A 27,112-nucleotide genomic window follows, 5' to 3' on the forward strand; every position below is an offset into this window, starting at 1 on the left:
GGCTTGGTCTGCAGGCCCTTGACCATACGAGTTGCCCTTCTCTGGACCCTCTCCAGGTTATCCGCATCCTTCTTGAAGTGTGGCCCCCAGAATTGCACGCAGTACTCCAACTGCGGTCTGACCAGTGCCCGATAGAGGGGAAGTAACACCTCCTTGGACCTATTCGTCATGCATCTGCTGATGCACGATAAAGTGCCATTGGCTTTTTTGATGGCTTCATCACACTGCCGACTCATGTTCATCTTGGAGTCCACTAGGACTCCAAGATCCCTTTCCACCTCTGTGCCACCCAGCAGGTCATTCCCCAGGCTGTAGGTGTGCTGGACATTTTTCCTCCCTAGGTGCAGCACTTTGCATTTCTCCTTGTTGAACTGCATCCTGTTGTTTTCTGCCCACTTGTCCAACCTATCCAGGTCTGCCTGCAGCTGTTCCCTGCCCTCCAGGGTGTCCACATCTCCCCATAGCTTTGTGTCATCTGCAAACTTGGACAGAGTACATTTCACTCCCTTGTCCAAGTCACTGATGAAGACATTAAAGAGTATCGGTCCAAGGACCGAGCCCTGCGGGACCCCACTGCCCACACCCTTCCAGGGCGAGACCGACCCATCCACCACGACTCTCTGGGTGCGACCCTCTAGCCAATTCGCCACCCACCAGACTGTGTAGTCATCCACGTCACAGCCTCTTAACTTGTTCACCAGTATGGGGTAGGATACCGTATCGAAGGCCTTCCTGAAGTCTAAGTATACGACATTCACCCCTCCTCCTGTGTCCAGTCGTTTCCTAACCTGGTCATAGAAGGAGACTAGGTTGGTCAGGCACGATCTGCCCACCACAAACCTGTGCTGGTTTCCCCTCAGCATAATTTGCCCTGCTGGGCTCTCACAAATGTGAGCCTTGATAATTTTTTCAAAGACTTTACCAAGGATGGAGGTGAGACTGACTGGCCTATAGTTGCCCAGGTCCTCCTTCCTCCCCTTTTTGAAAATGGGGACCACGTTAGCCCTTTTCCAGTCCTCCGGGACTTGGCCCGTGCGACACGAGCGTTCGAATATTCCCGCCAGTGGCTCTGCAATGATGTCGGCCAGTGCCTTCAGCACCCTCGGATGGAGCTCATCCGGGCCTGCCGACTTAAAGGCAACCAGTTCTTCCAAGTGACTCTGCACCATTTCAGGGTCTATGCATGGAAGTCTGGCGCCTTGCTGCTGCCTCTCTACAACCCCAGTGAGAGACTTGTCGTGTCCCTCACTTAGGAACACTGAGGCAAAGAACTCATAGAGGAGTTCAGCCTTGTCCCCCCTGTCTGTCACCAATTGTTTCTGCCCATTTGGCAGGGGTCCTATTCCTCCCTGGGCCTTCCTTTTACTCCCTATATATCTAAAAAACAATTTCTTATCGTCTTTTACTTGGGTTGCCATCCTCAGCTCCATGGTAGCTTTGACCCGTCTAACTGCCTCCCTACAAGCACGAGCAGAGGAGGTATATTCGTCTTTAGTGATCTCACCTTGTTTCCACTTTTTATGTGCTCCCCTTTTGGCCCGTAGGCTGCCCTGGATTTCTCTGGTCAGCCAAGGAAGCCTCCTGGCCCCTTTCCCTCTTTTGCCTCGCTCGGGGATCATCTTGCTTTGTGCCCGAAGGATTGTTTCCTTAAGGCACAGCCACCCTTCTTGGGCTCCCATCCCTTCAAAACTCCTACTCTGCAGTGCGTCCTTGACTAATCACCTGAGTTCATTGAGATCAGCTTTCCTAAAGTCTAGCACTTTCACCCTACTAGTTACCTTACCCACTTGATGTCTTATGTTGAATTCTATTATTAGGTGATCACTGTCCACCAAATGGCTACCGATCTGGAGGTCCCCTACCGTGTCAAATAAACCCTCATAATAACCCTCATCCCACAATAATAAGGCATAGAGAGATTTAAGTTACTTAAACTATTACAGACATTTGCACATACTGGCTGCATCTACACGAGCAAAGACGTTTGTTTCCCCAGGGACAAGTAGCAGCGGCACACCTTGTACTACTGCTGCTTGTCCCCAGGGAATGCCCATGCCACATGCCCTCTGGCGTGAGACAGGTTACCCCGAATGGGGTAGGGCAGGCTGGGGCCAGCAACTGTGCTGTGGCCAGCAACTGTGCTGTGGCATCCTGGCTAAGAATCACTGTTCCACAGAAACTCTATTTGAATAGACAGTCAAGCTTAGCATTTAACTTGGGGGAAACATTGAGAGCTTAAGTAAATTAAATAAGTCAACTAGACTTAAGAACTCAAAGGGTCAAATACAGAACAGAACGGAATTACTTTTAGACAGGAGTGAAAGTATTATTTGTACCTTGTATCAAGAGAGGGGAAAATGTTAGAGAGACTTTCTTGAATGGAGTAGACACCTAAGGAAAGATAGTAAGACTAAGCAGTGATATTATAAGAAGTCAGGGGGCAGAGGAAGGATTGGTCCTTAAGGACAGATATCTTTGAGGCATCAGAAAAAGCAGAAGTAAAAGGAAAATGGCCAAAAGACATTTGCATTAAGTTGGAAATAAAACTAAATACCAAAAGGTTCTTTAGTCATATAAATTTTAAAAAACCAGGAGAGAGGTGACAAAGTAACTATGCACTTAAAATGGTAGTGGAGATCAATTAAATTTTAAGTACTAATGATTAATTTGTCTCAGTCTTCAATAAGGACAAAAATGCAGAATACCTAATGAGAATGATGATAAAAAATAATGGAAATTACCATGAAGAATAATGGAAATTAGATGGAAGAAAGAATTTAGATTGCTTACTGTAACAAAATCAGGGGTCTAGGATAATCTATCAGAATATAGAAAGAAGTGATACATTAAGTAGTATGGAGATGGGGCCCTCAGACAACTACAGGCCCATTACCTTATCTTCAATACCATTCAGGGTCTTAGAATTAGAAAGAACAATCAAGAATATGGAAATAAACAGAAAGTGGGACAAAAATAGTAAGTTTTACCCATAGATCATGTCAGATCAATCTAATATCCTTCCATGATAAGAGAACTGACTTTAATATTAAGGCAATAAAATGGACCTAATCTATCTACATTTATGCAAAACACTTGAAGTGAAATGTGAAATTATTAGCCAACTGGGAAAGATGAGGATTAATACTATTACCACAAGATGGATAATGAATTGCTTAAAAAGGTAAAATACACAGCTGCCAATATGGAAGAATATCAGATCGTTACACAGGAAGAATTAGATAACCTTGCTGAGTGGTGCAAAAGAATTAGTAGGAATAACAGAAGAAAAAGAAGAGTCATGCACTCTGGAACTGAAACCAAGAAGTTTGCTGTAAGATGGGTATTCAAAGTTTGGAGGCAAGAAAAAGAAAGAGAGACCTGAGGGTACCAGATGACTCTATGACAATCTTGAGTCATCAGGATAATGCTGGTTCCAGCTACAGCTGTGCGAAGCTTTGGTTGCCAATTCGATCCGTAGAAGATTCAGCCTGATTCAGTGGCTGAATCATCAAATCCAAATCTAATTGGGAGACCCATAAAAAGCTCTGAATTGATTTGAAGCATCTGAATCGATTAGGGAAAAGATTCAGTGATTTGGAAAAGGCAGTCTTGTGGGGAAACAGATACTGAGAAGGGGGGAGGGGAAGGAGGAGGAAAAAAGACTGCTCTGATACTGACATCTGTAGCTGGCCAGTGACTGATCTTTCCCTGAGTTCCCTTCCAATCACAGTGCTGGGGGGGGGGGGGATATGTAGAAACAGTACGTAAGGCTCTGTGTGAAGCCTTTTTGTCCCTTTTGTGAGCTTTTTGTCTGGAAGTAACAGAATGTGAAAGGTACTGGCTGCAGTGGCTGACTTCCTAGTCAGCTGCTTCACTCTTTTGCTAGTCTCTCTATCTAATCTCTTCTATCTAGTAAACAGATAGAAGATACAGGTTTCCCTTGCTTTATGCTGTATATGTGTTCCTGGAAAATGGCGCATAACTCAAATTCATAAAAGGGAATCCACTTTACAATGTAACAAATAGGGATATATTCCAAGACCTTGAATGTAGTGCCCCCCCCCCGACCCATTTCTACCACTTTTACAAGGCAATTTTGGTACTCACCAACAGCTGAGAGTACACACTATCATAGTGGGGATGGCAACAACAGAAACATGTCACAGACAACAAGCAAGGAACATAGATCAACACAGGAGACTATATTTTGGTGCGTATCACTCCCACAACGCACCGCACAAAGTAGCTGACTGCGGTCTTCCACCACACCGATAGCGTAAGAGTGAATTTACCTCTCACATAACGAATTTTTGGTATAAAACAGATCACTGCATAAGCGTAAGAGCGAATTCGCACATACAGAACCCATATAAAGTGAGGGAAACCTGTATAGTAAACTTTACATACCTGACGCTAGAAAGGCTGGTGGAGCAACAGAAGGCCATCCATGAGATGGCCTTGCTCGGGGAGATTGGGATCAATGACCCACTTAACAAAACAGAGGGGATACCAGCTCCCAGATCTTGGTGGTCCTCAAGCCATTCCTCGAGGCCACCATCAGCACCGGCGATGCCTTACTCAGCCAGGTGATCCCCATAGTGAGGAAACTTGAGAACCAAATGCAGAAGTTCCAGGGGACCGATGTTCCTGGCTGGGGCAAGCTGCTGTCACCAGAGGTGCAGGCACTGGTGAAGCTGAGGAAGGGCATCAAGAAACGCCACCAAAACCCTGGATCACTGGACAGAGGTGCTAGTGAACAGAATCCGGGAAACAGAAGGGCACAGGCAGGGGAATGTGCAAGAGGGGGATTCACTTTCCCATGCCAGCACTCCGAGCAGCAGCTAGTCTCCTCCATGACAGGTGCTGCCAATGTGGGCCAAGAGCATGGCTTCAATGGTGGGGTCCAGAGGGACCAGACACCAGCATCAGGCAGGTAGCACCGAAGCCTCGGTGGCTACCTATCTCACCGAGGACATGGAGCTGCTGGACTGCGACCCCTTGGCCTATTGGGCAACCTGCAGCCAGACATGGCAGGATCTGGCCACGGTTGCCCGGGAACACCTGTCCTGTCCACCAACCAGTGTTCCAATCAAGAGGGTGTTCAGCATTGCTGGGCATATTGTGACACCACACCACACCTCCTTGGATCCTGGTTTGGTGGAGCAGCTGGTGTGCCTCAAGGTGAACCTCCCGCTGCTAGGGTTCCCCAAACTCCACGTGCAGACGGAGTGAGTGCCACCCTCCTCACTCTGTCCGCACCTATTTCCTTTTTTAATTTTTTTTTAAACCATTTAATGCCCCTCTCTCAGAGCTGGAGGTGCCACAAAGGATTAGGTCACCATTGGGACATGGCAGTGCCAAGCATTTCCCTCTTCCATCTTCCTTGCTCATACCTACACTTACCCATGCTACAGAGGAGCCAGGTATCCACAGCAAGGGAAACGCAGGCAGCTTGAGCTCTGCAGGTGGCAGGGAGAGGGACCAGAAATTTGCAGCCAGAAGCAGGGAGCTAGGTCAACAGCTATGGCCCAGGGCAGCAAACCATTGCTGGTCCCTGTTCTTAGATGTTTTAGGGCATTTTTAATAGAGACAGAGAAATATTGGTACCATTCTATATGGCCCCATTTTGGTATTTGCAGACCTAGCTGTGTTCGGAAAAAAAGATTAAACTGACAGGCACAAGGAAGGGCTACTAGGATTATTAATTGGTGGGGGGGAACCTATTTTATAAATCAAATAAAGTAAGATGGCCTTATTGCTTAGTAAAATGGAAGGTCAAAAGGGCATATAGTCACTTTATTCATATACTTTCACTAGATGAATGACAGAGCAGGAGAAGTTAAGCAACATCATCATAAGACCAAATGGATACAAACAGAGTCACAAACAAAGTTAGACTGTATATTAGAAAAAGATTTCTAAGAATCAGAGAAGTGAACTTCTAGAACTGGGGCAAAGAACCTGAAATAATTCAAGATAGAGATTGAAAGACTTGTGGAAGAGATAGTATGATAAGGTTCATGGTGCTACAATCACTGCAGGTAATATGCAGACTCATATGTTTTGTTTTCCACACAATGGAATACCAGATACTAACTCTCAAGCTGGAAATAGGGCGAGGCCACTACAGAGCACCCCACTATGGCTACTCTCAAGTCCTCTGTCTCTAGCATGCCTGAGAGCCACAGAGGGTTAACCAAGACTTACAAGGACCACCTGGATGTATTTCTAGGACATCGGTGGTGGTATGCAGGCTGGGCATGCTTGAGAACCTGGGACACAGCTGCCATAGTGTACACGTATACTCTGTAACTTATGAAGTCAGGCCCTACTCTGTCTTGCTATATAAAGAGAAAGAGGAAGATAAAGGATTACTTGAAAGGCTTTCATTCCACTTCAAAACAGGAATTAGACCAATTATATATTTTTAAAGTAAGGGTTGTTTCGTTTTTCTGTGACTGAAGCACACTGAAGTTAATATATCAAGTCAATTCTATGGACTTGGTAAATTTAGTAGATCTGCTGAGCTACTTACTGTTTTAAATATATCCTGCAGGATACTTCCATGAAGTTGCATTCAATAGGATTCAGAATGTCAGACTAACTACTTTTAATGCTGTACAAAACTGATTTTGGTCAGAAGCTTAATTCAAGCAATATATACTATTAACACCTTACTAAAAAAAAATTATACACACAGCCCTTTGGTTGAAGGAAAGCTTTTATTCGTCTAGTTTTACCTCTTGCGTAAGACTGATAACATTATTTTTTAGATTAAAAGACCATTACTTAAAGTTGCTTTATTCTGGGAATCACTGAAAACTTAGCAAGATTTCCAAACCATGCGTTTTCATTTAGAAAAGATTTAGAAAAGACTTAAGTAAAGTCAGATGCAGAAATCTATTCAAACCCATATAACGCCAGAGAGTTCTTAATTTATTTAGGAGGGAGAGGTTGAAAAAAAAATGCAATGCAGTTTTGTATACAATCATAGAAAATTAGGGTTGAGAGGGACCTCAGTAGGTCATCTAGTCCAACCTCCTGCTCAAAGCAGCACTATCCCCAACTAGATCATCCCAACCAAGGTTTTATCTACCTGGGTCCTAAAAACCTCTCTGGGTAGCCTACTACTAAAGTAATTTGCAACTCTCCTAGTGAGAAAAGTTTTCTTAATACCTACTCTAAACTTCCCCTGTTGCTCCTTGTTCTGTTATCTGCCATCACTAAGAACAGTCTAGATTCATCCTCTTTGTAATCACCCTTCAGGTAGTTGAAGGCTGCTGTTAAATCCCCACCTCAATCTTCTCTTCTCCAAACCAAAAAAGCCCAGCTCTCTTAGCCTATCCTCTTAAGTCATGTTCCCCAGCCCGCTAACCATTTCTACTGCCCTCTGTTGGACTCTCTCCAATTTGTTCACATTCCTTCTGTAATAGGGGCCCAAAACTGGAGACAGAGGACTCCAGATGTAGCCTCACCAATACAGAATAGAGGGGAATAATCACTTCCCTTGCTCCTACTAAAGTAGCCCAGTATGCCGTTAGCCTTCTTCACTACAACGGCACACTGCTGGCTCATTCAGCTTATTGTCCACTGTAATTCCAGGTCATTTTCTGCACAGCTGCTGCTTAGCCAGTCAGTCCCCAGCCTGTACCAGCACATGGAATTGTTTCATCCTAAGTGAATGACTTTGCATGTGTCCTTATTGAACCTCATGCAATTTCTTATGGTCCAATCCTCTAATTCAGCGGTTCTCAAACTGACACACTGCACACCACCAATTTAAAATGATAAAACCTTAAGTACCAACAGAAAAAAATTCAGTTCAACCTTAGGTACCACCAGCAAATTTTTGTCATATAAAGTAATTATAATAATTCTGTTAACACGTACCACTGACAGGCTGTCCACGGATCACTGGTGGTATGCATACCACAGATTGGGAACTACTGCTCTAATTTGTCAAGGTTTCTCTGAATCCTAGCCTTACCCTCCAGTATATCTACTTCTCCCCACAGCTTGGTGTCATCTGCAAACTTGCTGAGGGTATGCTCCATACCATCTTCCAGATTGTTGATGAAGATATCTTCCAGATTGTTTGTCGATGTAGATACTGAACAAAACTGGCCCCAGATCTGACCCCTGGGACACTCCACTTAATACCAGCTGCCAACCAGACATCGAGCCATTGATTACCACCCTTTCAGCCCAACTATCCAGCCAAGTTTCTACCCACCTTACAGTCCATCTATCTAAAGTGCACTTCCTTAGCTTGCTTGCAAGAATGTTGTGGGAGACCGTATCCAAAGCCTTGCTAAAGTCAAGGTACATCACATTCACTGGTCTCCCTGCATCTACAGAGCCAGTTATCTCATCATAGAAGGCAATGAGGTTGGTCAGGCATGACTTGCCCTTGGTGAAACCATGCTTACTCTTTCTAATCATCTTCATCTCCAAGTGTTTAGAAATAGATTCCTTAAGGACCTGCTCCATGATTTTTCCAGGGACTGAGGCGAGACTGACCAGTCTGTAGTTCCCTGGATCCTTCTTGTTCCTTTCTTAAAGATGGGCCCTTTTCCAATCATCTGGGACCTCTTCTGGTCACCATGAGTTTTAAAAAATGATGACCAGAAGCGCTGCAATTACATCAGCTAACTCCCGCAGCACCCTTGGATGCATTGCACCCAGGCTCCATGGACTTGTATAGATCCAGCTTTTCTAAATAGTCCCTAACCTGTTCTTTTGCTACTCTTGGTTGCTCACCTACTCCACAAACTGTGGTGTCAGGTGCACTGGGCTGGTAGCTGCCCTTGCCTGTGAAGACTGAGGTAAAAAAGGCATTGAGTACTTCAACTTTTTCCACATCATCCGTCATGAGGTCACCTCACCCATTCAGTAAGGGACGTGCTCTTTCCCTGATCTTCCTCTTGTTGCCAACTTGTAGAATCCCAGAAATAGACTGGAAATTAATGAAAAATGGAAACATGGTAAATTTACCTTTAACCACTGTATTGCTAAAGTTTGTGTCTAAGACAACTGAAGTTCATTAGTCAAATAAATCCAAAGTGGTTTGCTTTTCTAAGAAATATACTAAAATACAACACTGGTAATGTTTTGCTTCTAGAATACAGAATATGTCAGCAGCTAAAGAACTTAAAAAAAAAAAATTGAAACCAACAGTTCACTGATTTTTTTTTATTTTTTTTTAAGTATAGGTGAATGAACCATCTGGCTTTTTACAGTCACAAGAAATAAATGGGCTAGTCTATACTATGAAAGATGTGATGCAAGTTATACTATTATAGCCTCCTCGTGGCAGTGCAGCTGATCCCAGCAAAATGAGTTCTGCTTATATAATTAAATTATCCCAAACAAATAAGCTATCCCAGTGAAAGGATTAATCAGTAAAGATGGATCTAAACATGGTGTTTGGTCAGCATGGTATTTCTATTACAGGGGACATTTCTTCCGCAGTCTTGCAACCAACATTTAGGACTATGCCAGGAAATTATCTGAGAGAGACCTGGCTTAACCTGCAGAGAGCATTCAAGGACAAGACAGAAGCAGCTGCTTCTTTTATAATGCATATACACAGTACATCAGACAGGTAAGCCTGCATAATCACAATGTGTCCTTTACTGAATGATCGTTAAAACTCGAACTTGTCCACTGACTACTACATTACAGAAAACAAGCAAGGTAGTCAATGACAGATTTACTTACACACAAAAGAACACTGACATTCTATGACATGCTACCCTAGTAGCATTCTGTTAGTAAATATATATATTTCCTCTTTTCTGCAAGAGAAATCATGTGATATGATAATTAAAAACAAAGGAAGAGTAAGGATAAATTCTCAAATTAAGAAATAAACAACCATTTTTGAGTGGTAGCATTTGAGCAGCCTCTAGTGGGAAACTCAAAAACATAACTGATATTTGCTCAAAGGATTGGGATATGCATTTTAGTCTTTACAAGCTCTCTCCAGAGAATGACAATTCTGCTTTGTTGCAACTTCCAAGGTTCCAGAATGTCTGCTCCATTCTAAAGCAAGTCTTTCAACTGGTTTCACAGAACACAACTGGGAGAGGCTTTCTAGAACCTAGGGAATGAATAGGTCTGCCAAACAGGCTAAAGACCCTGTTCTACCCGATTTAGACTTTTTTTTCCCCTATACACAGGGAGCACATACATCTTGAAATATTTTTTCCCTATAAAAGACCATATCTTACCCCAAAAAAACAAAATAAAACAAAACCAGGAAAAAAATGTTCCAAACAGCTGTCATCAGCAGCTAAAATAAATTTTGGTAATCGCCCTCCTAAAGCTAGAAAACATTTGAAGATTAAATTGTAATCTCTCTAATTCAAGCTCCCACCTGACTTTCCTAGTCAATAGGATTGAAGAAGCCAGGGAGCAAATAAGTCCTGGGGAGGCTGACGAACGTGCAACAGCCAGCTTCACACCCCACCCACCATGCCCCTGGGTTTAAGGTATCAATGGAGATGAAAACAAAAGGACTAGAATCTAGCACAGAGGGAAAGGAGAGCATAAATTACTAGACCGTAGAATCTATTTCCCCTCAACATATGGAATATTGAGCTTAAAGGATTTGCTTCTACCCTCTAACCAAGCACTCCCATTTTAAGAAGTTCTTTTGTCTGTCTAGCCACGCAGTCACAAGTATAATGTGATGATGACCAGGGATCCAGGTTTTCTGTTCGCCATGGAAAAACATAGAAAAACATGAATTTTCTCCTTTAAAGGAGAAAAACCCAGTAAACTATGGGTTTCCCTCATAGACTAACAGATTTCTAGCCTACAAGGGGCTGCTTAGGGCTAGGGGAGCAGGACACAGGGGGCAAGGGGTGCCACATGCATGTGGCGCGCGCGCGCACACACACACACACACACACACACACACACACGACAGCCAGACAGCTCCTTCCAGGTAAGTCTATGGGGGCAGGGGGAACACAGGCAATATGGGGGGATATGGCGGAGGGGGAGGACGGAGAGGGCACAGGTGATGTATGGGGGAAGAGGGGGGGTGGCACATGCCGTCCCAGATTTCTGTGCCTGCAGCACAGTGTGGGCCTGCAGCTCTGGGCAGGAGTTGCCTCCATGGCCCAGCATGGGAGGGAGTGCCTCACTGCCACAGCTGCCAATGTGAGATACTCCCTGCCCACCTGGCAGCAGTGTGGAGCGCAACTCCTTGCCGCCGCCATGGCACCTCACCATGGCGGCACAGCACTCCCTTCCACACCAAACCAAGTCCCGCCTTCTGGTCCGTGGAGGTGGATCTTTAACCAGGTGAGATGAGTCTTAAAATGTTTTCCAACAGAGCATGTTACATTTATTTTCTACAAAGCTATTCAGTTGCTGGAATAATACTCATATAAAATTTAATTGTCACAAAAACATATATGCTTTTTAAAATATTGTCTAAACTAAACCCGGCTTATTTAATTATGGTGCAATATGTTCAGTCTTACTTTATGATTCCACAGCTCTGAAATTAATACAAGTAGTGTAAGTTAGAGATGAGAAATTTATAAAACAGGTGTAATGCAACTCAAGACATGATCTAGAAGCTTAACAATCCAAATTACAGTTTTCAATTTTTCCCCATAATAAACTTTAAAATGTAAGTCTCTTCTCCCCCACCTCTCGAATTCCCAGCTTCTCTCAAGGGTATAGAAGAGAACACTGCCCAGCAAAACAGTATAAACTAATGAGCTTCATGAACGTTGTCCTTGCAGTGTTCAGCCTTTTGCTTCATTCCTGAGAAGTTTGGTAAAGGTAAAAATTAAAAAGAAACCACTACCTTTTGGAAGTGAAAAAGGTCTTCCTCTAATACAGCCAGAAACACAGATAAATATGTAAAAGAGGAGGGATGGCTCTTCCACACATGGAAATTGAAATGACTTCTCATTCGAGACATTAAGAAAAATATATGTACACTTTACAGTTACAAACCCTTGGGCCACTATTTGCTAAAAACACATTCCAAAAACCTCTGCTTTCATGTCCATTCTCTCTGCAAGTTTCCTCCCAGATAAAACTGCATTTGATGTCATACGCTGAGGTTCTTTAAAAAATGAAGTCACTAGCCCTGAAATCCTGTGACATAAGTGGATGCTTTTTGTTCACATTTATTTTACACTAGCATTGTGCAAAATTTCAGCAGCCATTTTGTTTTGGAAGTGTTTCAGTCCGTTTCAGCACCTGAAACACCGAATCCGAAATGAAACGGAAGGCTCCGAAACATCTCCAAAACAAAAATCAAATCATCCAAAACGTTTTGGATGTTTCGGAGCGGGCTTGCAGGGGAACAGAAACTAAGAAGAGGGAGGGGGAAGAAGGGCGGAAGGACCGCTCTGATATTGACACCTGTAGCTGGCCAGTGTCTGCGATTTGTCCCTGAGGTCCCTTCCAATTCCACTGCTCTGGGGAGGGACAGCAGTCTGCTGTCATCCCATACGCAGATCCAGGGGCCCGTGCCCCCTGGGAGGAGCGTCACACAGCCCCACAGCCCTCCCAGGGGGCATGGACCTCCGGATCTGCACGTGGGATGACAGCATGCTGCTGCTGCGGGCCAGCGCCAGCACCCGAGTCTGCTCGGTGCAGCCCATGGCAAGCACAGCCAGAGGAGCTGCAGGAGAAGTCTCCACGGCTGCCCTGCCTGGCCCCATCCCTTGCCCGGCCCCAGCCTCCCAGCACTTAAAAAAAAAAAGCCCTGCACTCACCAGATGCAGCAGCAGCAATCAGGGGCTCTGAAGGCTCATGGCAGAGCCTCCGCTGCACAGCATGGTACAGTGGGGGACAGCAGGGATTGCCCTCCTTGCTTGGCACCCACACAGCAGCTGTCGCATCGCATGGGTGCAGCGTGGCTTGGCAGGGTGCTACATGCTGTCTGGGAGCTGGGGTGGCTCCAGCAGTCATCTGGAGCCCGGCACCACTCAGCCCCAGTGGCCCCAGCTCCCAGACAGTGCACAGTGCCTTGCCAAGCCACAATGCACCCGCACCATGGGGCAGCTGCCATGTGGGTGCCAGGCAGGGAGGGCAATCCCCACTGCCCCCAACTGCCCTGCACTGCATGGGGGGGCTCTGCCATGAGCCCTCAGAGGCCCCAATTGCTGCTTCTGCAGCTGGTGAGTGTGGAGCTTTTTTTTTATTTATTTATTTATTTATTTTTTAAGTGCCTGGAGGCTGGGACTGGGGCCAGGCAGGGCAGCCATGGGGGCTTCTTCTGTGGCTCCCCCCACCCAGGGAGAGGCAGGCACAGCCGGAGGAGCTGTGGAAGAACTTGCATTCGCCCAGCTATGCCTGCCTATCCCTGGCCGATCCAAATCTCCAAATCGGTGCCAAAACAGCATCGAAACTCCAAAACAGATTCAGCTGACTCGAAATGGAACAGTGATGCGAAAAACCAAAACAAATCAATGTCCCTCCAAAATGGCTGAAGCCAAAACAAAACATAGCTGTTTTGCACAGCCCTATTTTAAACTACAACCTTGTGACAAAGCATTGATAGCACTTCCTTCTGCGGCCCATGAAACTTAAAAACTTCCCAGCTTGCCAGAGGTAGTAATTCACTAAAAGGTTGAAAAGAAGCAGAATTAATTTCAAATTTGCATTTTCTACTTGAATTTGTAGTGAAAAATTAATTGTTGCTCACACTCTGATAAGGGAACGCAAGTAGAAAGGAAGAATTTCATTAGTTTCAACAAAACTGCTAATTGTTTTTGCAAAAATTTTCAATTAAACTAGGTTTGAGACCTCCAATTAATTCAGTTTTTCATTAAAAAGAAACAAAAAAAAGGACACCTAAAAATGTGTGCCCCAAATCAAATTTAATTTTTTTTTAAAAGTTTGTATATGTTTTTTCAACTCAGCTTCCATTAAAGACTGAAAAAGCTAAATAAGCACATTCTGTAAAGATTTGGTTTGATCAAAGTGATTTTCAAAAAGAGAATAAATGCTTCTACTAGCACTAGGAGTTACTATTAGTATGAAACTTGCTAATGATCCATAAATCAGTAGTGTTATCCAATTATGCCAACTCCCATGAAAAAAATCACGAGACTCCTGATTTCCAAGCTGAATTAACTCTGACTCATGATCTCCTGATAGAGAGATCAAATCTTGGGATTTTTTCTTCCGATGCACATAGACAGCACCAAACTAGTAAGTCTGTGGAGGGGAAGTGGAAGGGGCAGAGGGAGATGGAAAGGGGGGGGGGCAGATCGAGGCCCCCATGGTGAGGGAGGGAGTGTGGCAGGAACAAGTCATGCAACAGAGCTGTGGGCAGCTGTCTGTCAGTGTGTGTGCGTCTGCCTCTCACTCCCAAGCCACAGCTCCCCCCAGCCCTGCTGCTGCTCCTCACTTCTGACCCACAGTACTCCGCATTCTGCCAGGTTGTGCGGGGATGCTCCCCTCCCCAGGCTCCAAACCCCATGCACACACCCACAGCCCCCGACACCATCACAAATAACCCTACCACACACACACACACACTTCAAAAATAGCTTCTCATGAATTACATTCCAAATCGCTTGATTTTAAAGCGTTCGTCTCTTGATTTTTGACACAATGGGGTTGGCAATACTGGTTATCTGTCCTGTTCCTAGACAACATCCCTGTTAAAAGTGGCAATGGTTTAAATTCAAAGAGCATTACAACTGAATGGACTTTTTAACTAGCTATTTCTCACCTCTGCAAGTGGCAGCCTGCAGGCTATTAGCTGGACAGTGTAAGAGTTCAAATGGCAGGCAAGACAGAATTTCTCTTTCCTCCCTCCAGGTCAGATAGTTTTCACAAGGGGAGGAAAAAAGCAGTCAAATGGCCTGAGGAATGGAGGTAAGGATTCAATTTACCCATAAAGGATGAGAAATGATCTTACAAGGGCACCCAGTTCTGTCAAGTCCTGCATCAGAAGGTTTGACTGGACAATTTGAGAAAGTTTGGCTAAAGATCACATAGCAATCAGCCTTAGAGCCCTTGTAAAAATACGTGGGATCTCTCTGGACATAATATATCACTATTTTTCTCAGGGGGCATGTAGCAACAAGTGCTGTACTTGAAGTTCTGAATGCCCTTACTATATGTACATACTTTATTTCCTTAACAGTTCTGTTCATGTATAACTTACATATTTTACTACACCAAGTGTTTGGTTTCATCTAGAAAGACACCCCTTTACTGCCTGAGAAAAACTAAGTCTCTTTAGGAATGGGGGCCTTTGTTAGTTCACTACTGATGTTCTATGGTTGGTGTAACTGAGCTTTCATCAGTAACATAAGCTCTGAAATCCCCATGAATGAGGGGACAATAGAGTAGGGAAGACAGCCTCAGTAAAAAGAGAACTATATCTAGGGAACTCAATACTAGTTAGTCCAACTTTGATACTTGGAAGCACACTGTGAACAAGGAGAACCCAGAGACTTAGGCCATTTGCAGACATGCTCACCATTTTCTAAACCATGTTACCTGACTCGCATCACACAGTTTGAATCAAATTTCAATTTGAATTAAGGGTTAATAGACTATCATTGACCATCAGGGCAGGGGGCACTGGCTATACAGTCTATACACTTGACAGCCCCTTAATGGACCAAATTTGTAGATTGTGTGTGTGGGGATAGGAGGTGATAATAAACCTGTTTAAGCACTGCTACATTGTTGCAAACCTACTGACAATTATCCAAAGTGCTGTTCCAGAAGTGGTAATGGATGCAATTGACCTGAGTGTTCTTGGCACATTTGACTTCGTAAAGGTATTACTTTGTTAGACTCTGATGCGTTGCAAAAACACAACTGAGTTTCCCTTGTGGGAATTAATATTTGCAATGTTTATCTGCTGAGTTCCTAAAGACTATTTTTTCTAAAAGCAATACTGTATATATATGTTAATACAGTTTAAACTGCCTAATCCAGACTACCCTAGTCTGTATTAATTTTAATCTTCATTCAATAAGAATTAGTTCATTCAAACTGGAGCCAATTTTAATTCAAACTGCAGCTGTCCATGCGTATATAATGACAGCTGTAGTCCAGATTAAACCTAGAAAAACATAAAGTGTATAAACGACCTTAAAGATCAGTCTAACTTCAAAATTTGGAAAGATACTTTGAAAGATAACATCACCAGGAATCTATTTGTAAACACCTAGAGAACAAGTGCTAAGAACAGTTAACACTCATTCGGTCACCGGCAATTCAGGCTTATTGACCAACCTGATTTGTTTCTAAGACAAGGTGACTGGCTTGGTGAATGGAAAGGAAAACAGTGAATGTGATATACCTCAATTGTATCAAAGCTTTCAGCATTGTCACGGGGAACATTCTCATTATTAAGCTAAGGAAATAGTCCAGAAGAAACTATTAAACTACAGGTGCATTATTAACTGTTGGAAAAAAAGATTCTCAGACATGGTAAATATGGAATCAGGGCGTTAGGGCTGATGTAAAGATAGTTATAATCATCGTGGCCTGTTTCTTTAAATCTTCTTTACCTCATTTACTAAATAGTTAAAGGGGAAGGCATAAAAAGGACCTTTAAATTCCATTTGAGGTTTGGAGATAACAGCCTACACTTTACAGTGATTCTCCATCACACATTACCTCCTTTGCTTTTACAATAGGACTTGGATGTAAATATGTTCATCATCAGACTTTCAACTCTTGCAGGAGTTATAAGGCACCAAAAGACAAGATTGTACTCCTTAAATTCAGCATTAAATTGCCACTGCTCCCTGCCGCCAGATTTGCTGACCAGTGAGGAGCCATGTGGGCCAGATTCGGCTCACGGGCCAGGGGTTAAGCACCCATGATCCATATCATAAAACATCAGTTACTTGTATACAAGCTATTCTCAGAAATCATGTAAGTACACAGAACTCTTCAGCTCCATTGTCCATTTTATAATTTAATTGTATTCCACTGAACTGCACAGAAGCTGTTAATTTTCAAGGCTTCTAAAGCAACATTCAGCAACATTTTCTGGTGGCAGGCAGGAACCATCCAGCTTTGGTCTGAGGCAGGCTGGCAGTACAATCTGGACACTGCCACTCCTCCCACCTGCCTGGCTGCAGTTAAGTGGAAGTCAAGCCCCTTGCTGAATTTAGCCTGTGGGTCATAGGTTGCCAACTCCTGTTCTAAAACAACCTTATGAAGAGGTCCTTTTTCATTTCAAGGCTGTTATAAGAGATATAAAGCACTCTAAGAAACAAGGTAATAAGCCTTAATAATGTGCAAAAAGTGTAGTATAGACCATTCCTGCAGTTACTTTTTACTTGACATTTTCAGTATGTTGGAAAATGGAGTGTAAAATATTACTTTGGTAGATAATTATCTTTTTTTTTGGTTGTGTGTGTCAGGTTGCTACATTAAGATGGTAACTGGTACAGTATTTAATGCCAATGAGAGACATGGCACGGTCATCTGCAGTCAGAGGTTAGGTCCCAATGTCTGCAGTGACCCTGCCATTTGCATGTACCCAATAACACAGCTTCTGGATCCCCCAAAGGAGCAAATGTTTAATATGACATACAGCCTATAGTGCTGCATTTAGAAAGCTTGATTCAAATATCAGATGTCCCTCTCCCCCACCAACCCCCAATTTTCACTTTATATAGAAAATACTGCAGCTTGGACTTCAGCATATCTACATGTTTTCAGCGAGCATAAGTTTTAGTTTTAAATGTTTTAAAAATAAATCTGAACTATTTTTAGAAAAATGTGTTAGCAAGAAAAGTATTAGTTTTTAATTAAAAAAAAAAATCAAGTCTGGGTACAAGTAGGTCTTTATGAGAGGGAGTGGAAAGCCCCTATCATTCTCAGAAGCCATGTGAGAAAAATTACAAAGCATTTTCCTCATTTTGTATCCTACTCATTAAAGATAAAGGGACTGTGAAGTAAATCCCCATTTGTGCTCAATTTTATGAAGCTTAGCTGAAACTGGGGGCTTCTACACATGTGCAGGGCAGTTGCTCTGACACACTGTAATTACAGTGCATTGGAGAAGACTCAGTTAAAGTCTGCTGGAATGTGGTAATTCCCATGCTCTGGCAGACTCCAGCGTCACATGTATCAATGCCCCCACACTGGAAAATGGTGGCAGGATGCTTTCAACTAATTTGATTAGCTTTAGTTCAAAGCACCCCATCACCATTTTTCAGCATGGGGACACTTATATACATGATGCTCCGGGAGCTTTTAATTAGCGCGGCTCTTGGAGCTAAGCTAATTAAAGCGCCCAACCTCCTGGAGCACATCTATAAACACCCTGAGGTTTCTCACTCAGCTCAATTAAAGACTTATCATTCTCTTTAGAAAATGGGGAGGTGAGGTTCTCTCATGAGAGGTCTTAAAAAAAATTGTGCTTCTCTTTAGAAAGAACTGTAGACAATATCCTTCACCATACTCTAGATCCAACTTTTAGACAAGAGACCCTATGTGGAAAAGAGCGTGCCACCAGTGTAGTTGAAGAGAGATTCTATAAGCAGGTATACAGAATTTGTCTTGCAGGAAAAGAGCAGTTGTTTTATGTCATCCTATGGGAGTCCTGGAGACGGGGAGGGTGGAGAAGCTAATCTGTCAGGAAATACAATATTGTAGCAGAAAGCCCCCTTTGTACATTTGCCTTCTGGACATTGATATAACAGAAGCCCCTTCTTGCCATCACCCTCCTTCCCCCATTTTGTGCATTTCTTTTTCCTTTTAAGTACTGGCAGAGACATAGCACACTCATTGCATGGGTGTGGCAAGGCTCAGAACAAACCAGAAAACTGAAGTGGCTTTCTGTAGGAGAAAAATAGAAACTGTAACTACATATCAATTAAGCTCAGTGTCACTACAGAAAACAAAAGAACTAAAATATCCACTTCAAAGACTGTAAATATATCCTGGTGCTAATAACTCACTTACTGTCCCCAGTAACCTTTGATCTTCACTATCTCACATTGCATTTTTATACTTCAACTGTCTTATCTTTACCATGGCATTTTATATTTTATACTTTTAAACCCTTAACAAATGTACTCCTTGTAAAATGAAGTTACACCCTGAACCATTGTTAAAAACTGAATTGAAATTGTAATTGTAAAGTGATAAAATCTGCTATATTGGACAGATGCATTATTGAGTGAATGCGAGTGTATGGTGATCAGTGGGTAATTAAGTGGCAACAGCCTAGCCAAAGGAACTTACCATTACAAAACTTTACAAGCCATTTTAAGCTAATCAAGCCAAGGAACTGATTCCTGGAACTGAGCACCCACTCTATGACTAGTCCTTTAACCCATGACACAATACAGCCATTAAGTCAATAAGTCAAGGGTGGACTCTCAAAACTTCAGATACCAGCAGGCAGAGACCCCTGTGACTAACAGCTGTCGTGTACTACTCAAAATCTACGTGGGACGGCAACCTTCGGATTGGGCAGCCAAGATGATACTGGTGGATCACACCAGTCTGCCAGAAAGGGATAAACAGCAGTGAAGTATGACCCTCAGTGGTGCCTTTTCATCCAAAACCTGACCTACTGAGACAGAAGGACAAGCAGGCAACACCCTTCTGGAGAAGACTTGAAGGAAGCTGACCATCAACAGCAGACTCCAGGGCCTCAGACAGTTAGATATACTGACACCAGTGCTCTCACAATCACTACAGCAGCTGCTATACAAGATACTGCATGGGTTTAAATGACACGGGTTTGAAGGAGTGAGTACATGTATGTGTGCGCTAAGGTGACCAGTACCACTCATAACTCAAAGTCTGCATTTATGATTTTATTGGTAACTTTACATCCTGTCCAATAAGCTAGAATTTACGATGATCCCGAGAGTTGGTCCTTTGTAGCCAAAAATATGAAGCATTTCACTCAGCACCACCTACTAATAATTTCAGCCCAAAAGGTTAACGTTTGGCAAAGTTACAAACAACTTAAGACAGGATGCTTGGCAGTCTCATTACAACAAAGTGTTATCAGTCCTCCCTATAAACCACAATTTTGGAACTATACCCACAATTCTTGTATGTAGTTACTAGCTGGTGGTTAGTTACAAGTAGCTTAAAAAATACTCATGCCTTCATCCGAGACTCCCAAGTGATGTGGCCCAGGTCAAGGAAAGCTCTTACTGAAATGTATTTACAGAAGAGACATTAAGAACACAGATTTACAAGTCAGACTCAGAAAGTATGTACTGAATCCAGCCAGCTCCCAGGCAAATGCTGCAAACCTGTAAGGGTTTAACCCTATTGACATTTCATAATAGAAAATAATGATGTTCCAGTGAGTAAAGATAGCTTTACAACTACAACGGACAGAAAAACTGACGGCTGGTCAAGTTCTCTGTATTATCATTTAACTAATTTACCAGAGTATGTTACACCTGTAAAACCTTACCCAGACTTGTTGTCATGGATTCCAGATCTGCTAAAAACCCTGGAATTTGCTGGAGCTGTTCCTGCAGTTCTATCAGACTACTCCTCTTCTTCTCCCAGTGTGCAGAAAGCATCACAACTTCACTATCAACCAGCTGCAATAATTAAAACCAGTAATAACTAAGTTTTTATTTAGTTTCAAAATTATCATCCATTAGTTTATGAAGTTTATGATCATTTTGACTGATTTTTAGAATCCATGCACCCACGGTCCTAATTTCTTTGTGTAGGCATTATACCACATTACAATATGTAGACTTTACCATTTATGAAACACTTATTTCTACTTATTTTAGGGATACATTTACAAAATAGCTCCTTGCCCCAGTTTTAAATGACAATAATAAGAGTGCTGTCACGCTGAAACTTAAGGTCCGAGAACTCCAAATCCACATTTGGTTCTTCCAACAAGGAAGTCTTAACTTTCTAGAAATTAAGATAAAAAAGTGCCGGGGGGGGGGTAGGGAGGGAGCTTTAAGGGAATCGTTCTATACATAGCAAAGAAAAAGGGTACAAAAACTGTCCAAAAGTCATCATATTGCCTTTAAAATACAAGAATAGCATATAAAAGGAGCGCTTAACTATTGGCCCACAGGGCTTCCCAAGGGTACAGAAATTTGGCAGAGGGAAAGTGGTGGCAGCATTAAGTGCCACATCCCTAGAAGCCATTATACTCCTCTCCCACTATAAAAATTTAAAGACCCCTGGAGAATCCCTTGGGCCAAATGACATGGTCCAGCATGCATGGGGTCAGATCCATGGCCAGATTTGGGCACACTGGGTTGGATCTGGCACACAGGTGGCTCTGTGGCAGGAACTGGGTGTGCAGGATCAGGCCAGTGTATGGCTGGATTGGGTCCACAAACCAATCCAACGCACCAATCCCATGAGGGATCCAGCCCGCAAACCAAACTATGCCACTCATCTGGCCCACAGAACCAGAAGTTTGTGTGCCACTAGTATACAATGATATTCATAACCATGGAATTTCAGAACTGGATATACAGCTGTACCTGGAGGGGAACTGTTATTAAAGAATAAATTTTACATTAAAAGTATAAATTCTGAATTAAACAACTCTTTTAGCTCCATATACCTAAGGGAAAAAACACATTATGGCAAGCTTTCAACATAGAAAACACTTTTCTTCCTATATACCTATTCTGAGGAGAATATGACAACCTTCAAACCTGACAGCTCAAATAAGTGGTCTCATTTTAATTCTGAAACGGCTTTGACACTGTTCATGGACACATCTTGACCCATATAGTTCATGGATAAATATTTCCTTTATTTACTTTGTATGTAATGTGTTCACTTTAAAAAAGAAGCATTTTAAAGAAAAAGAAGAGGTGCAATCCACTAAAACTTATTCAGATAAAAAACTGCCTCTGCAGTGCCTGATATATGCAAAGGAAAGATTGGAAAGTATAAAACTAAAACCTGTCAAACTCTAATTCTAAAGATATCTGGTGAACTTCAGTATCTGAGAATGGACAAAGGCATTAAGATGATGGGTAAAAAATATTAAATATGAAGTTTGTTATTTTAAGGCAGATTTTAGGTTTGTTTTTTTTTTTCAAACGACACAACTTCCAGTTTGCAAGGTAAAGCTCCAATCTTATTTTAATCCTTTACGTTGCAAAAATAGTTGAATGTTTTATAGTGGATTTTGTGTTTTAAGTGTCAGGTAAACCTGTACCAGAAGCTTGTTTGATATACACTTTACTGCCTACAACCTATTTTATTAAAACGCAGCATTACAAATGGATAACTATTCCATAAAGGTTCAATGTAGTTTACTAAAATCAACTGTAACCTTTACCAGTGGTTATTGGAGATGATCATTGAGTTATTTTAATGCAAGGGTTTTGGAGATTTGTTTTTTAAATTTGCTTTCAGTAACTGAGGACAATAATCTAGGTTAAGGGTCAGCAACCTATGGCCTGAGGGCTAGATATGGAGCAGGGATCAGGGGCTTCAGAGGCAGGCATTTCTCCCTGTGTTACCATGGGTAAAAGCACTGGCAGAGGCTGGGTCCTAGCACCCTTCCACCCACCTGAGCCAAACTGAGTCAAATCTGGCTCATAACCTTAAAAAAATTGCTGACCACTGGTCTAGGGAAAACAGTCATACAGTGACTTGTACGAGCTTCAGCAACGCCACCTCCATATTGATGGAACTACCAACAGCATATCTACAGTATCAAAAGCAGCTGGCCCAGAATGCTTGTCAGGTTGACTTGAACAATTATTTTACTTCCTTTCAAAAATGATGAAAGATGAAATGCTGGGAAATAAGTCTGCAACATTGCAAGATACACAAGGCCTTTTCTGCAGAAACCCTGAAGGATGGGAACCTATTTGAAAAAGTGACCATGACTAGCTGAAAGGCATATCATCATCCACATGAAAGAAAGGGCACTGCCAACAGGATGCTTTCAACTGAGCAATTAATTTCCCTCTTGAATCTGAAGAGCCTCACTTTTTGGTATTGCAAGAGAAACTGGACATACTAAAAGACCCATATGTGCGATAACTTTAACAAGATTTTAGAAAACCTCTTTGAAGAGACATTCAAAGATAGAAGAAGTTGAAACAATTGCAAGGGTTAAAAATATACTTATGTCAACCTTCTTCTGATTCTCACTAGAGATATATAATTCTGTAATTTTGTAAATAGCATTATATGTATGTGAAAAATGATAATATATGAAGAATGTCCACTAATTAGGAGCAAAGGCAACCCATGTAAATAATCCATCTTTACTGATCAGTCTATAAATTTTGAAATGACAAATTTGATTTGAGCAGTTTTAAAGGAAAGTTTAATTTTGGATGCAAATTCTGACATGCTTTCAAGAATAAACTGTACTTAAAGATGTACTTTAAGATCAGCACCCCAACAGCAATAACTTGACAAGATAAATAAACCCAAACTCAAAGTGAATCACATAAAACATTTCAGACACAGCTTAAATGCACAAGATAACCTCCACTCTAACAAGAATATTCCATTCCATGTTTTGACTGCCATATGAATCTGAATCTTGTTCCCTGCAGGCAAACATATACCACACAAGATGTCTTTGAAGAAAACCAATGCATTGGTCTAGTATACTTACACTTCCTGAAAAACATGCAAATATATACAGAAGAGCAATTTTTAATATGGCTGAAACAATCATTCCAGTACTTCACTTGTCAATGCAGAGTTAAAAAAGAAAAAGAAAAAAAAAGGAATCATTCCTACAATTTATTATAATGTTAGCACTGCCCATTGTCAAAAATCATCAAGCATTTTCCATGTTATTATGGAATGGACAATATGATGATATTGACATAAACCCAAATTAACAGGTAATGAGAAGCAAATTAATACACTAGTATAGTGATTCTCAACCAGGGTGCTGTGCCACAAGATCCTTTTAAGGCTGATGCAGGGTGGCATGCAATATTAGCACTGTTAGGCGTACAAACATGTACTCATGATCCACAAGATAAACCCAAAAATTCCAAATAGGAATTCATAGAGTCAGAAACAACAGAAGAACTGCTCTTTTTCCATAATCAAAAAATGAATTAAAAAGCTACGAGCTGGCATTTTCTGAGTTGCCCTAAGTCTAACGAGGGCTGCCTTGTGTCTAAAAAGGTTGAGAACCACTGTATTAGTAGACAGAGTAGGAGATGGAGTAGATTTAGTAAGCTAAAAACATTAGCCTTCCTTTCTTGATTAAGGTCCTGTAGAAAATGTGAACACTACAGTACATTTATAAATAAATCTACATGCTATCAGCAGCATAATAAAGTTCAGTTATGAACCCTACCTAATCCTATGCAGCTTGCATTTCTTTCTTCTTTTTTTTTTTTTTGGTGTTACAAGTCAAAGCCTGGCTTCTCAGCTCTAACCTCATCCTCACTTAACTTCTTCCCATTATGTCCCCTGCTTACTCCCTCAAGGTCTGGCTCTTGCCTTCTTTGCATATGAGTTAGACAGCTCACCAGGCCCAGCAGGAGAAATGCTAAGGCTGGAAACAGACCTCATCTTTGTGCCACTATGAACATGCTTATGGCAGCACAAAGGCTAAGCAAACAGATGCACCACAAATACCCAACTTTGCGGCTGCAATACAGGTAGTATAAAAAATGTCTTTTCTTGCAGCAGACATCTGTTTTCCTTATGATGGGAGAGTGCAGGCAGCTGGAGCTGCCCACATTTGCCAGATGCCCCAGGAAGGTGTTCCCAGGGTTTCAGGGACCCAATCCTATGTGCCCTAGGAATTCCCATTCCTGGGAGGCATAGGATTGGGCTCCTGAAGCCGTAGGAACACCTGTCCAGGTCACCCTGTTTGCAGAGGCATGCTCCAGAAATCTCCCAGTAGGGGATTCCCTATGCCAGTGTTTCCCAAACAGTGTGCTGCGGCACACTGGTGTGCCATCGGACACTTACAAATGTGCTGCGGAATATTGGGGGGGCGTGGCTCCCGGTGCGGTGTGGCTACAGCCAGTGCTGCCACCACTGCTCCGTGCCACCACCATGCCTCAGCCAGGCCTGCTCAGCCTCTTGGTCAGTGTGCTGTGGGATGGAAAAGGTTGGGAAATGCTGCCCTAGGCACATATCACACTGATGCACCCAACACAAAGTGCACCTTTACAAATGCAAGACCCCTGGGCATCTTCCAATTGCTGAGACACATCCTGAGAATCTCCTGCCAGGGGAATCCTGAGGGTGCACGTCTGCAAGCAGAGAACCCATCCCAGCACAGCTGATCTGCTTTATTTACTAGTGTTCGTTTATAGCCAAAGGATTGGAGGATGAGTCTCCCTGCTGTCAAGTTCTATGCACAAAGCCAGTCTGGCCCACAGAAGGTGGGAGCACCAACTGCTTAAATCCTGTAGTCCTTGGCTATATCATGCTCAGTGGAGACAATGTGCAGAGAATTTAAATTACAAAGATCTAATAAGTGTAAATATCTACAAGTTCAATTTTCAAAGGCTTAAAAACTTGACCAAAACATGGGCAGATATTAATGGAACAGCTGAAAAGCACATCCCCCATAAAAAAAGATCACTTCACCACATCAAATTTTGAAGTCCTGTTCCAAATCATAGGGAACACTGAAGCTTCGCCTGGTTTTTTTTGGAAGAGGGTGTGGCAGGGCACTTGGTGGTGCCTACCACTTTAAGGGCCAGATCAAACACTCAGCAGGTGTTTGATTAGGGCGGCCATTTTAGAACTCTGGCTGCCTACATAAACAAGAGCAGTTTACTTGCCTGGGAACCAGGCAAGAAACATTACCTAACTGAGCTACTGCATGGGAACATCTTGCAGGTAGGAGCAGGAGCCTCTGGTCTTGAGCATGGCCTAAAACTGCACCCTGCCAGGAGTGGGTGGTCTGGTGGGGCTCCCAGTGGTGTGAGAGCCCCCAGGAAATGCCAGGCCAGTTACCATCCTGGTGAAAGGCAGGTAGGGGCACCTTAACCTCAGTCCTCACCTTTGGGTGGGTCATATGATCCATCTAATCCAGGGAATGCCAGGTAAGCTTCTTGAAGTGCCTGAGCCTGCTGGGGTGAGTGACCCTGTGGGCCAGGCACGCTTTGTGAAGCACCTGAGCTGGGAATGAGGGACTCTGATCTGAGTGCAGGCATGTGGCTTAGACCTAACTGAGAGGCCTGACTAGTCAATGCTGGGGCCAAGACCCAGATAGGGGGTAGAAGGGCCAGGAGCCCACTGTGAGGGGTGCCCATATAGAGCAAAGAAGTTTGGGCCTGAGACTGGCCTGAGACAGGGCCAGGGCTTAAAGGGAAGCTGACGGTTCCAGGGAAGGGGCCACAGCTAATGGGTGAAGGGGACAGTTGAGTTGGCTGCCTGAGATGCCATCTGTGAGGCTTGGGCTGCAGTATAGGGGTGGAATGGAGCTGCAGATAGCCCCTACAATATTGGGGTGTATAAGGGGCGGCCTCCTGCCTAATTATCGCATCAATATTATTACATCAAGGCGTGGCAGATGAGTGAGGCAGGTGGCTGACCTGTAGACCAGGGGCAAGCCGGTGCTTGCCCCAGGTATGAAAGCTTGCCCCTGTCACAGCAGGCTTCTTCTTTGTTTTTAAAACAAAAGTATAGCCCAAACAGTTAAACTGAGTAAGTTACACACCACTGAAGACAAGATCTTAATCAACAAGTTATAAATGTGGAACTGGTAGCAATACTTATTTCTCCTGCCAGTGGTGATGCGTAGAGGGTGCATGGGGGTGCATTTTCACCCCCTGAGAGTGCTGGTGCAGCCTGACAGCCAGCGTTCCCTGCTTAGATGACAAGTGGGAGTACGATGCCACCCCTGAGAGCGCCAGCCAGGGAGTGGGGGTGCCAGGAGAAGCGCTGCTGGCACTTCTGGGAGCACTGCTAGCACTCCCTGCCTGCTCCCCCTCACCCCAGAAGGCACTAGTTGCCCACGTGTCTTGCAAAAAAGCCAACAGGCAGTAATTAAATTTGAGTTTGAGATGGCCTCCACCCATCACATCTTAAAAGACTGCTTCTTCACAATTAGTGTTTTATTAGTCCTATTTTTTTCTATAAAAAATGATTATTTGTAGGTATATAAGACATTAGCAAGTTTAGGATTTTTCTTTAAGAAAAAGCAACTGAATTCTGTGGCATTTCAGCA

At 43.1% G+C, this 27,112-nt stretch overlaps 1 protein-coding gene across 2 annotated transcripts in view; it reads right to left on the reverse strand.

Moving 5' to 3' along the window:
* The window catches only part of DTNBP1 (dystrobrevin binding protein 1), a 115,397-nt gene that overhangs the window by 71,923 nt on the left and 16,362 nt on the right, over window positions 1-27,112 (reverse strand). For both annotated transcript variants that reach the window (XM_019498464.2, XM_006270619.4), the window contains exon 5: window positions 20,411-20,543. In XM_019498464.2, coding sequence (XP_019354009.1) covers window positions 20,411-20,543 — 133 coding nt within the window. The remainder of the gene's footprint in view (window positions 1-20,410; window positions 20,544-27,112) is intronic.

Source organism: Alligator mississippiensis, chromosome 3, assembly GCF_030867095.1.
Source record: "Alligator mississippiensis isolate rAllMis1 chromosome 3, rAllMis1, whole genome shotgun sequence".
Taxonomy (NCBI): Eukaryota; Metazoa; Chordata; order Crocodylia; family Alligatoridae; genus Alligator; species Alligator mississippiensis.